General features: G+C 35.7%; 1 protein-coding gene across 1 annotated transcript; it reads left to right on the top strand.

Annotated features, from left to right (window-relative positions):
- Window positions 1-1,310: 1,310 nt before the first annotated feature.
- On the top strand, window positions 1,311-11,042 carry LOC121259022 (DNA mismatch repair protein MLH3). Its single transcript, XM_041160492.1, is given in 26 exon segments — window positions 1,311-1,463; window positions 1,641-1,777; window positions 1,913-1,964; window positions 2,050-2,097; window positions 2,953-3,107; window positions 3,217-3,274; window positions 3,569-3,626; window positions 3,766-3,858; window positions 3,940-4,102; window positions 4,201-4,216; window positions 4,332-4,546; window positions 4,994-5,573; window positions 5,576-5,955; window positions 5,958-6,504; window positions 6,584-6,677; window positions 6,767-6,873; window positions 7,298-7,371; window positions 7,482-7,679; window positions 8,197-8,241; window positions 8,311-8,364; window positions 8,451-8,557; window positions 8,925-8,973; window positions 9,801-9,860; window positions 9,984-10,056; window positions 10,419-10,504; window positions 10,650-11,042. Coding segments are annotated over 25 exon segments (3,612 nt in total). The 5' UTR covers window positions 1,311-1,463; window positions 1,641-1,651; the 3' UTR covers window positions 10,824-11,042.
- Window positions 11,043-13,438: the final 2,396 nt, after the last annotated feature.

Raw genomic sequence — 13,438 nt, forward strand, 5'->3', positions numbered from 1 at the left:
AACAATATTTTAACTTTATAATATTTTTATTCAACTTTTTTTTTCTTTAATTTCCTAAAATTCTATAAAAAATTTTAATTCAAACTATTTCTAACTCACATAATCTCAACTTAAATATCTCACTACTATCCACAAACTATTTTAACTCACTATCCAAACTAGTAAAATTTGACAGAACAATATTTAGTTTTGAGATTTAGCATTAGTAGACTAATTTTGTTTTGGGTTTGAGCATGTATGCATGTTTATTGTATTTTAATTTTTAATTTTAGATTTTCTAATCGATTTTACTGAGCTATCTGAAATTTACTGTTCAAATAGTCTTTTTGACGTATAATCACCGCGTAATGCCACATGGTCAATTAAAAATAAAAAAAACATAAAATATATTTAAACCAAAAGGGTGTCTAAAAATACAAAAATAGGAATATTGAAATTCTAGATTTTCTCTCTCTTTTGTGTTTGTATTTTTTATTTTGTTAATAAATATCATGACATCACACGATAGTACCACGTGTCATTTGAATGTGAAGTTTCAAACGATCAAATAGTATTATTCTTTAAAAAAATCTGTTTAAAAATTTTAATTCTAACGCGACGAGTACAATATAAAACTTTTCACGTCAATTATACTAAAAAATAATTAATTTTTTAACTTTTTAATTTTTTTATATTATAATTATAAATAATAGAGTCAGGCTACTTTACTAGAATAATCTGTTCAAAGTTACCTCTCTTTTATCTTTTGGATTTTTTTATTATTTTTCTTTTCATATTTTTTAATATATTTAAATATTTTAAAAAAATAAAAAAAATACATCAATATATTTAAAATTAATTTCTTAATCACTAAATAAAAAAAAAAATTATGCAAATAGTCAAATGGAGCCGCAGACTTTCTTTTTCCTAAATGGTATGCTAACACCCCACTCAGGCTCTCCTTGTTGCAAGACTATTATTTTGCCCGTAATTACTATAGAGAGTAGAGTAACAGTAATTTAAACTGAGTTTAATATTTAAATATTTAATTTTTAAATTATTAAATTTATTTTAACTCAAAATCTCGTTATACGTAAAATACATAATTTTTTTTTTAACTCAATACCTTTTTAAACACTAGATTTATAATTTTTTTATCTTTCCATAAATATATCTAAATTTATCTTAACATCAAAATATATTTAAATTCATTTTAAATAAATTTCAAAAAATTTATTCTATTATTTTAACTTACTATTATTCATTAAAAAAAAAAAAGAGAAAAAAAAAATTAACTCAACTCAGTTGAACGCGGTCCTAATTAATGGAAAAGCAACAGGTTACACGTGTCCTAAGTAAGCTCTTCCCCGGTGATCTTGTCAGAGCCCATTAATCTCCTCGACCGCCTTTAGCTTCTCCAGTCGTCCGTTTCAAATCCCGCGAATACAATACGGTGCTGATGGCCTGCTCAATCATCGACGTCGGTACAAAATCCTAATCCCTAATAATAATTATCTCTTCAGGTCACCAGTTCAATCCGTCTTTACATTTTGGTGCTACCCAATAATTGTATGGGTCGAGATTCTGTGAACAAATAGACCATAATGTGGTCTGGTTTAATTGCGAATTTACAATGGTCGAAATTGTTTTGTGATTTTCAGTTTGATTTCCAATGAGGAGCATCAATCCCTTGCCCGGGGCAGTTCGTAGTTCGGTGCGCTCTGGCGTTATCCTCTTAGACCTGCCAAGGGTTGTGGAAGAGTTGGTTTTTAACAGTCTGGATGCCGGCGCGACGAAGGTAATATGTCAATGACGTATGACTTATTCTATGCTTTAGGAGATTGGATGTAATCTAATTTCTAGTGCCATATAAATTGTTTTATTGTAGAGCAACATCAAAATTCTGACATCCGACGATTATTTGTTGTTTCAGGTATCAGTTTATGTAGGGATTGGCACCTGTTCAGTAAAAGTAGTGGATGATGGTTAGTACCCAAGTCTTTCTGTGGGTTGAATTTGCATAGCATGTTTACTTTCGATATTATTTCTTCCCGTTTAATGTACTTGCAGGATCTGGCATTCCTAGGGACGGATTGGTGTTGTTGGGAGAAAGATACGGTAACCAAGTTATCAGTTATTATATATTTTTAATTTTATTTTTACAGGATTCTTTACAGTGGATAGTTGTCGAGGTTGTCGAGGTTTTCAAGTGCTTATGTGATAGTCATTTTGGAGTTAACCAGTCATTTGTTTATCTTTCTATGATACCCTACTTTTTGTTTTCGTTTTCATCTTTATTTGTGGTCCCCAGTCCTGTTAATATTTGAGGAGTTTTAAATATTGGTAGTACATAAGTCTCAGAAAATTAAGTTTTGTGTTTTAAAGATGTGCTTGGATTCCCGAGATTTTCTCTTATCATTTTATGAGAATGTAAGGTAATGAGCTTGGTTTGGAAGGAAACTTTTTTCTCCTAACTGATACCAAGGGTTGCATACTTAGCTTTCCAAGGTAATGATAATTAACTATTCATCTGGAAATAACTGTTTGCCGCAGTTTCTTTCGATCATCGGGCCTGCAGTTTTCTTCTTATCAGAATTACAAATATTTTCTGTAAAATAGATGTCAATTGCCTCGATTGCAACATAAATTAAAAAGAAAGAAAAGTGACTGTGCTGACTAGTAGGCTCAATCCATCAGACAAATATGGGAGGTTGAAGACTGTTAACACGTTTAGCTAATACATTGACATTTTTTTTTATAATGGGGATCTAGCTGGAGCATAACCAAAATTTGATCAATTAGGGGAACATCAAAGGTTGATCTTGTGGAATAGATTTAGATGCATCATGCATGAGAAATCAGGATGTATATTATATGAATTTGGAGTTGCTAGTAGCTAGCATTTGTAATAATGTTTGGATATAAGCTTATAAAAACTTAATGTTTGGGTGTTTGTACAATTTTTCTGAGCAGCGACATCAAAGTTTCACCAGTTGGCTGATATGGATGATGCAAGTGAGAGTTTTGGCTTTCGGGGAGAAGCATTGGCTTCCATTTCCGATGTTTCAGTGTTGGAAATTGTAACAAAAGCTTATGGGAGGCCGAATGGATATCGTAAAGTCATAAAGGCATGAATTGTTAATTACCATTTCAATTTTGCTATTCCAGAAGCTAAATTGCTTATTTTTGCTGCTATTCATGCAAGCTTGGCTCTGATTGACTTTGGCACCTGTTCAGGGATGCAAGTGCATATATCTTGGAATTGACGGTGATAGGAAGGAAGTAGGCACCACAGGTAATATACTGTTTTAGTTTTTTTTTTTTTTTTTTGTTATTGATATCATCAGCACACTTTGATACCTACTTTGTCCGCAGATACATTCACGCTTTAAACTCTCTCTTTCTCAATTGAGAAGAACTTTTTTATATCATTTGAACTACCTTTATTTATTGCGTCATAATAATTCCATTCATTTCCACATGACCATGTAACTTAAACTTACTATATATGGAGATGATTTTTGTATTCTATATGTTAGTTAATTATCACACACTATAAACTTTCCACTAATTGCTTGACACGTTGCAGTTAATGTCCGCGATTTATTTTACAACCAACCAGTTCGGAGGAAATATATGCAATCAAGGTTCTCTGTTTTTTTTTTTTTTTTTTGGCCCATAGTTTTAAAAAATATGGTTTTCAGCTGTCTCAGATAAAATAACAATTTTGCACTTCTATTTGAACTAACTCCATTTGCTTTTCAATTTGCATTGCCGAATTGGTAGCCCCAAGAGGGTGTTGCACTCAGTCAAGAAATGCATCCTTATGATTGCCCTTGTCCACTCACAGATTTCCTTCAAAGTCATTGATAACGAAAGGTTTCTTTCTGTCACATTTTCAAGTTGGAGCTAATTCGGTTATCATGCTTTTTTTCTTATATTTTTATTCTCTACATTTAGTGGGGACGAGCTTCTTTACACTCATCCTTCTTCTCCTTTGTCACTATTGACAAGTGAGTTTGGGGTTGAAGTTCCTGACTCTCTTCATGAATTGAACGTTGGTGATGATATATTAAAGCTATCTGGCTATATATCTGGCCCCTGTGATGGTTTTGAAATTAAGGTAGAAGATTTATATTTTATTATAGAACTGATTAATTGCATGTTTTATCTTTTATTTATTGTCCTTGTTTCTTATTATACACTGCCTTCTTTTTTCAGGCCTTCCAATATGTCTGTATCCACTGCCATGTATACCTGTCAGCAGAGTACTAGTCTCTAGGTTTGGTGTCATGGGGTTGAAGGGGATTAAGATATTCATAAGAATGTTGTTGTGACCTTCACATTAGCAGATATTAACTCTCGGTTCATTTGCAAAGGTCCAATTCATAAACTGCTGAATCAATTGGCCATTCAGTTTGACTGTTTGGATCCATGGAAAATCAGTTCCCAAAACCAGAAAAGAAGTAGGTCTCAAGCTTATCCAGCTTATCTTTTGAATCTAAGCTGCCCTCGTTCTCTGTATGATTTGACCTTTGAACCATCAAAGGCAAAAGTTGAATTCAAGGTAATCCTCTTTCTTGCCTGATCTTAATGTCTGATTTACATTAATTGCTAATTGGTTGTATGAGTTCTTCTGGATATATTTATTTTGACTTCGACATGGTCAAGTGGCTTAATGTTTATAAAGTGTGTTAAGTGCTAGAGGATTTCTTTGTTATGGACCCAAGCTCATTGTAATGTCCAAATAAGACCTCTCTTTCTCTCTCTCATGCATGCATGCATGCACACACACAAAATGAATGTTTAGCAATTGGTTTTTTAAATTCTGTGGTATATATTCCCACCAGACAGAAATGGCAAGATTGTGAGTTTGCTTTTTCAATGCGCACTGGGAAATTCTTAGCCTCTACGTTTTAATAAAAACTCCTAGAACATGTGAATAGTTAAGAATTCTGTTACTTTTGTTGGCCCCCACTGACTTCTCTCAATTCTTCTTGTTTGCTTTTGCCAGGATTGGGCTCCTATACTTACCTTCACTGAGAAGGCCATTCAAAGATTTTGGAACGACAATCTAACTCTTGGTATAGACTTGTCAGAAACCTCTGAAATTGCAAAAAAGAAGCTTAGGGTAAAAAATCATAAAGCTTCTCTTGACATTTTCTCTTCCCCTTCGGAGATGCTCAAAGAGTTCGACCATTTGTCTGACATAGAACATGATGGAATTCCTCATGCAAACCTGCACAAAAATTCTGCTGAGTTTATAGAGCAACAAAATGAGATGGGATTTGTTTGTCAAAATGATTATGCTTTCCAATCATGGGATGGTCTTGAAGCCAAATGCATACCCTGTGAGTATGAGAACCATCTGTTGACATCTGATAACAATTTTCTATCCATAGAAGATAATTGCTTGAAGAATAGATCCAATGCTGATGTGGAGAACAGTTTAAGCTCAGTATGGGGAGTTGAGTTCCTTAAAGTTGATCCAGTTGTGAGCAATGAATTGGCAGGGATTGCATTATCTTGTGACTTGGTTGGCAGGGATATCGAGAAACCCTTCCTGCAGGTTTGTTCCTCACAACTAAGGCTGCCCTTGAGAGGGCTTTGTTTGCAAATGATGACGGATATGAATTTCAAAGGGATCGCTTCAGGACCAACTGGAAGCAAAGAAGTGCTCATGACAGTGATGATGTTCTGGAATTTGAAGGCACTAAACAGAGTTTTGATTTACTTCCAAGGACCCATTGGCAAGAAGATGCATCATGTTCTCAGTCCTTTACCAGAGAAATTAAAAAAGTTGATGTGCCTGCAGATTTTGATTTTTCATCAAGAGCTTTTGGGAAGTCAATCCCATCTTATGCAGAGCATTTCATTGAAGAAGATGTTCTTGAATATGATTCGTTTGTCAAACACTTGGGGAAATTAGGCTCTAGTCATTCTGGCTGGTGTCCCTGGCCTCAGATTCCTTATTTCTAGCCACCCCTTGGGGTTTTGAGCATTTAAGGGATGGAAATGCACTCAGGGAGAGTCCTCACTCTGGTGAAAGTGTTGGTTATGGGCATCTTGTGTCTAAGGAAAAGAGCGACTGCAAATCTAGTTTTGATATCATGCCAAAGGGCTCTAGACGGGAATATTGCACCTCCCCTTGTCTGTATAACAAAGTAGATTTTGATGATTATGCTTGTTTTAGTAGAAATTCCTGCAAATTCTTTCCTAGAGTTAATCAAGAGTATAAATTTTCTCTTGAACGTGCAAATATATTGCCAGATGATACAGTCTGGTTGAATATGGAATCAGAAGCTAAAGATTACACACGTGTTGACAAATATGAAAGCCAAAGAGATCCAATGGGATATCAAGATTCTGAACAGGATCGTGTTCCTAAAAAAAGGTCGAGAAGAAGCCTTTCAGCTCCACCATTTTACAGAGGGAAAAGGAGGTTCTTTTCCTTAAATTGTCCTTCAATTATGAAAGCGGGAAAACCCGGAGCCAAAATCTTTCACAATGCTCTTCCTTATCCAGGTTTGCAGTGATTTGAGTTGCCTTTTCATTGCAAAAAAAAAATCAAAACTAACTAAAAACGCACCTGTAATCGTTACAGAGGATGATCTGCTGAAACATGCCAAACAACCTTCTGGTGCTCATCATTTATATTTCAAGCCAAGTTCTGTGGAGCATTTGTTGTTAGACAATAGGTACTATAAAATTTTTTGCATCCTTATTATCGCAGTGCTGATGCAAAATCCTGTTGCTTAATTTCTTACTTGTCTTAGTCTTGCTTCAGACTGGATATGGAGAAGATGACAAGCATTTCAGCAAACTTGAAGGAGAATGAAGAAGGTGACACTGTTGAACAGTCCTGTTATTTTGGCAGTCAAGACATGGCTCCAGGTAATGGTAATGCCAATATCCAGGATCAAGTATGCTTCTTGTTTGAGGACTTATTATGCCAACGTGCATATAATGTTAATTCAAGGACTAATTTCGTAGGTGTGGATACTACATGACATAAGTGTTGATATACATATGTATGTATGTATTATGCAAAGTTACACACATTCATACAGTAGCTGCCTCTGGTACAATTATTTTCTTGATATGTACAGAAAAGATTTTGTGGACATGGAAATTATGTTCTTCAATAATGCTAGAAACGTTTATTAATTGGCCAATGGGCAATAAATGTTGTATCAGAATTTGTTATTGAAAACTTTTTGCTAATCTTGTTTCATTTAGCTTGTGCTTGTTGCTATTACACATCTCTGTCATTATGATTGGGTAATGTAGCATGGAACTATTTTATTTCCTCTTTCAGTCTTCTTCTCAAAGAAAACTCAAGATTCCGTGAATTCTTGGTCTAAATGGCGGAGTTTCTCTTCCCAGATAACAGTTAAGTAACTTTTCAGATTAGGATATTTTGCTAAATACAGATGAGATTTTCATCACTGTTATTTAAACATAACCAATGAATGCATGATGGATTCTATCCTTTTCTTCAGAACAAAAATAAATCGTGTGATACCAACAATGAAAGTCATATACTTGACATCTCTTCTGGATTCTTGCATCTTGCTGGTGATTCTTTAGTTCCTGAATCTATCAACAAGAACTGCCTGGGTAAAGCCAAAGTTCTTCAGCAGGTGGATAAGAAATTCATTCCGGTTGTGGCTGGTAGAACACTTGCTGTTATTGACCAGGTTTATATATGACTATTTCTTTCGGATCCTTTTCTCCTTGCTTATGCATTATCTGCTTTTCATATTTCAGTAATAAGTTTCTTACTAGCTAGGAACACCTTAGGTTCATTTATGGGGTAGCAATAAGAATTTGTGCATTTGATTATATTTTAAAATTGTACTGACTTGCATGGTGGTCTTTAGAGGCAAACAAGGGCAGTAATGATGATAGTAATTTCCTAAATGATTTTATGTTTGATGGAAAGTAAATCCAAATAAGTAAGACAGTTGCCTCTTTTCTTCAAACTATATATATAATATGTATACTTCCTGTGTACTTGGGCATTGCCTAGTTTCATTCTATTCAATAAAGCTACTTATTGATTTATCAAAATATATATATATATATATATATATATATATAAACATAAGTGCACTTGCATCTCAACACATGCATATGCCCACATGTATACACACACATTGACTCTGCATAAATTATGTTAAGAGTTATGACTTCAGCAGTAGTCCATTTCTACAGCATGCTGCAGATGAAAGGATCCGACTGGAAGACCTACGCAATAAGGTATTTTTTTTTTTTAACTTGTGTAGTTGATACATCTACTGTGGCTAATAAGACTACTTGACTACTTAGGTGTTTTCTGGAGAAGCAAAGACGATTAATTATCTTAACATTGAGCAAGAGTTGGTATGTCGGAATTTGATTCTATGTTAGATTCTTCTTTTGGCCTGTGGAATGAATTCTTAAGTATAACATCAATATTGCATTAACAGATCCTGCCAGAAATAGCCTATCAGTTGCTGCAAAATTATGCTGAACAGATAAAAGATTGGGGTTGGATCTGCAACATACATGGTCAAGATTCAAGGTCTTTCAAGAGGTGTTCTCTCAAATTGACAAATCTTCGTATCTGTTGATAATCTAAATAGAGCAACACGACCCCGGATGTGTAACTATTGATACTCAATACTGGTGTTAGCATGCCTGTGTCTAGTATTATGAAATATAAACAAAATTAATAGAATTTTATTGCTTGGAAATGAACTACGAACGTATTCCTGGTTGAAGCAGTCTCAAGGTGCATGGTCATGTTTGTTTTATTCCCGCTGTTAATGAGGCTAGATAGGAATTTCACTGTTCTACAGTTCATAATGTCCTTTTATTCTTCCTCTTTCTGGGATAACTTTTTTTAAATATTTTTTCCTCACCTAGATTTTGTGGTTCATAAAATTAAACCGTTTTGGCAGGAATTTGAATCTTCTCCACAGGCGTCCAATAGTTGTCACTCTTCTTGCGGTGAAGCACTGCTCTTGTCTATTTACTTTCTTACATTTAATGTTTCTATGATTTGAAAACGTGTAATTAGAAGAAATTTATCCATCTCTACTATTTGTTAAAGCCAAAGTTGGACAGTCATTGGTTGATACAAGGGCTGCAAAAGAGTCTTGTTAACTGCTTGAGCTTTGCTCGACTGGTGGCTCCGCTTATGTCATAATTGAGCCTGAGCTCAGACCCAGCTGTGCTTGGTTTGTAAGCTTTCAAGTCAATGTTTGATAATATTTAAGTTTATTATTTTGTATAAATAGATCTTGCTTGCCCCAAGCTTGAGCATGTGCTTGAATTAGGTGGGAAGATTGTGCTTGTGGTTGGTGACAGATTGGTTCATCAGTTCTATGCTGGGATGTTGGCCAATTTGCTTCTTAATTTATTCTTTCCATGTTTGTGTCAATTTTGTCTTAATTATAGGATTTTCTCATTAAGTGTAGATTCTCCTATGGGTGCATAAACAACAGAGCATATCAATGAAAATTTCAAGTTTTGGGGTTGAATTTCCCTGAGCATATTCCACCATTTGGCACAAGTAAACAGCCTGAGTTTGAGCACGACTCTTTTATTATTAGCAAATATTTTTAGGAGGTTAAGCAAAGCTCAATTCAAGTTCAAGCTAAGCTCAAGAGCCTTATAAACTTGATTGAATCAAGGCAACAAACTAGGTGCCAACTCATTCTGTTTGCAGCCATAGTGGAATTTATTGCAGGTCACTTTTTAAGAGGTGCAATAAGGGCTGCCCTGTCTTATGTCTATTATTGTTGAGATAATTGCTTTCTACGCAAATCTTGCAGGTACCAAACATTTTAGGTGTTAATTTGTCTGATGTAGATCTTTTGGAATTTCTTCAGCAGGTTGTGCCTGGCACTCCACCTCTTACTGGAACATTTCCTTTTATCTTGGTTATCCTTTGTTCTTTTCCTTCTTCAGACCATATTTGTTGTCTTTCTAACTCTAGTTTTTTGTGCAATCTGTAGCTTGCTGATACGGATGGATCATCAACAATGCCACCATCAGTCCTCCGTGTCCTTAATATGAAAGCATGCAGAGGTACATGCTTTATCTCATTACCAACATGAAAGTCATGAACAATGGTGTATCGAATAGCACGACTATGATTCTAGCTTTTGTCATGTGGCAGTAAGTTGTTATGCTTTATATGAATAATTACCTAAACAAAATACTCCCAAACTAACTTGTCTTGGTAAGTGATGTGAGTCTCTCTTACGTTAGAGATACATCTGAGACTTCTTTTCCCTCCCATTTCACCTCCTTTCAAGTTTCTGCATGTTAGCCAGTTTCCGGTCCTTTTCTTTTCATCGGATAGAAGAACCTGGTGTAGCACTTCTATAAAAATGAAAATCTTCATCTTATGTCAAGAAATCGTTACTTTTGTTGTACTCTGTATTAAGGTGCAATTATGTTTGGGGACTCTTTGTTACCTTCGGAATGCTCCCTCATTGTGGAAGAGCTAACGCAGACCTCGCTTTGTTTCCAGGTGAGTGAATAATATTTAGAAACATTTTGAGTTGATTGGGCAAATTGATTTCGTTTGTACATGTGTGTGTGTGTGAGAGAGAGAGAGAGAGAGAGAGTATTGATCAGCTGTCCACTTTAATAACCGTGAAAAATTGGTTATGCAGTGTGCTCATGGACGACCAACAACTATCCCCATTGTCAACTTGGAGGCATTGCACACGCAGATAGCTAAGCTCGGATCTTTGGGTGATAACCCAAACAAGTTGTGGCACGGTTTACATCGACAAGAACTTAGTATTGATCGTGCGGCACAGCGGTTAGGTTCTGCAAGAGCTTAGAGTTGAGGAGACACCAAAGGCATTCCCAGAACCATTGTGGCAGCCCTAAATTGTAATAGGCACGCCCATTGTAAACTCATTCTTTGTCATATGGTTTGTATTTTCGTTTGTTAACATTTTAGTACGCTTTGGGATCCTGAATTCATGCATCGAGGGATTAAGATAGCACATTGTTTGCTTATTAATATTCAATTTTACGTAATAAATCACAATTTTTTTTTTTTTTGAGATAATCTTGTAATACTTTGTGTATCTTTTGTCCAATTAAGGGAATGGTAGGGTAACCAGGAATGTCAACATAAACTATGGTTATTTAATGGACATCAAATGTTAATTTTAATTTTCGCTAGTGAAGGCAAGAAATCGTTACAACCATGAATTCGGCCTCCTATTTCATAGCATATATGGCTATTGAGAAAGCTATGAAGGTATGAGTTTGAGAGAGAGATTCCAAGCTAGTGGTAATCACTAAATAGTGTTTACAAAAACTAGAGATTCCAAACGGTGGTTCATTTGATCATGAATGAATACTTGGTTAAAAATAGGAGAAACATCCCCGAGCAAATGAGAAACACGTCAAAACGTAGCATTTCTTACCCAAAGTAAGTCATCACAGCTCGAGTGGACCATCCCCGGTAAAGGGGCGTGACAAAGGTGAGTCACGGGTAATGCATGTACTAATACACGCGAAAAACAATCGATTCAATCATTTGGAGCTTTCCAAGTGTGGCATCTACCTTGGCTTTCACCCACCCCTTCCCCCGGGCCATCCCATCCATCTCTAATGGAAGCATAAATCAATGATTTCAAGCGTCCAGAAGATGGTGAAGCAAAGAGTTGTAAAAGCAAAATTAAACAATGTGCAGCAGTTGCACTACACTGCGCTGCTGTGGTTGAATCTATCAGCAGCTTTGGCATCAGGACAATAAGAGCACGCTCTCACTAATGTTGTGGTCTAGACCGACTTTTCCTTGATATTTTGACATTAGCGGTTTCAACCTTTACACAGACCGGTTTCAATCCAAGCACCCATACACCCAAAATTTCTAGCAATGCACGGTTCATGAGTCCATTTCTCACGAACAACATGAAGTATGGGAGCCAAAGAGATGGAGAAGCTTGAGAAATTGAATTGGGCCTGCTATGGTTTCAATACCAACTGACAAACTTCATCTTGCAGTCGTAAAGATAAAATTTCATGAGGTAGTTGAGATGCGGATTTGGGGGTAAAGGTGATTGCAAACTCCATCAAAGAAACCTGTTGGACGACTCTTAAGAATGTATTTTAGGGAGTTTGTTGTAAATTTGTGAATATCTTAGGAGAGTTTTTCAGGAAGATTTATCTTTTCCTTTTAGGAGTTATTTCTTTCCTTATCAATTAGTTATCAACTAGTTATTTCTTTTCTTATCTATTCCAGCATTGTAATCTATAAATAAACCCTTGTAAATTTATTTTCAATATGAATGAGAAAAGTAAACTTCAGTTTCTCTAGATGGTATCAGAGCCGAACCTGGGTATCTCTTCTAGGGATTTTTTTTTTAATCAAACTCTGGCAGCCATAGCCTTTCAACTCTAGGCCTTATTACCATCTCTCTACTTTGTTCACTTCCATAATCCCTTTCTTTCATCATGTCCAATACATCCAAACCCTCTTCCTTGATCAAGATAAACACTGATCACAAATCTACCCATACCGAGCCTCATTCTGTCCAGGTTACAACTATTCGTCTCAATGAAGTAAATTACTTGTGGTGGTCACAATAAGTGCGAATATATATTTGAGGGAGGGGGAAAATTGGATACCTTATTGGTATCAAGACGACTGCCAAAACAAATGCGTCATATTCTACATGGGACGTTGAAAATTCCACGACTATGTCATGGCTCGTGAACTCCATGGATGAAGAGATTAGTGCCAACTACATGTGCTACTCAATTGCTAAGAACTCTGGAATAATGTTTTAGATGTATTTTGACCTTGAAAATTATTCACATATCTATGAGTTGCGGCAAAAAATTGTCAAGACACAACAAAGGAAATATATTATTACGAAATACTTTAATATCCTTAAAGGGCTGTGGCAGGACTTGGATCTATTCAATAAGCATGAATGGAAGAGCTCTGATGATTGCAACCACAACAAAAAGATGGTGGAAAATGCAAGAATATTTAAATTCTTGACTGGACTTAATGATGAGTTTGATGAAGTCAAAGAGAGAATTATGAGTGGACAGCCTTTGCTTCCAATTGGAGAGGTGTTTTCTAAAGTAGATGTGAAGATGGTCGTCGGAATGTCATGCTGAAGCGGAAGGGAATTGATGGAGCAGTGAAGAACTCGGCTTTGATTGCTACTAACTCCAATAATTCGAATATGGTTGCTGCAGCTAATGCCTCTGCACAAGTGCAATACTGTACTCAAAGGAAGTATGAGGAAAAACCTTGAGTATGGGGTAATTATTCTAATAAGCCATGCCACACACGAGACACTTGTTGGAAACTCCATGGAAAACCAACAAGCTAGAAGAGTAGCAAACCTGGAGGTAGTCACACCAAGCTGGAAGCAAATGAAGCAAAGACCAACTTTCTTAGTTCAAATCAAGTGGATCATCTCCT

The sequence above is a fragment of the Juglans microcarpa x Juglans regia genome, chromosome 4D (genome assembly GCF_004785595.1).
Source record: "Juglans microcarpa x Juglans regia isolate MS1-56 chromosome 4D, Jm3101_v1.0, whole genome shotgun sequence".
NCBI classification, from domain to species: Eukaryota; Viridiplantae; Streptophyta; class Magnoliopsida; order Fagales; family Juglandaceae; genus Juglans; species Juglans microcarpa x Juglans regia.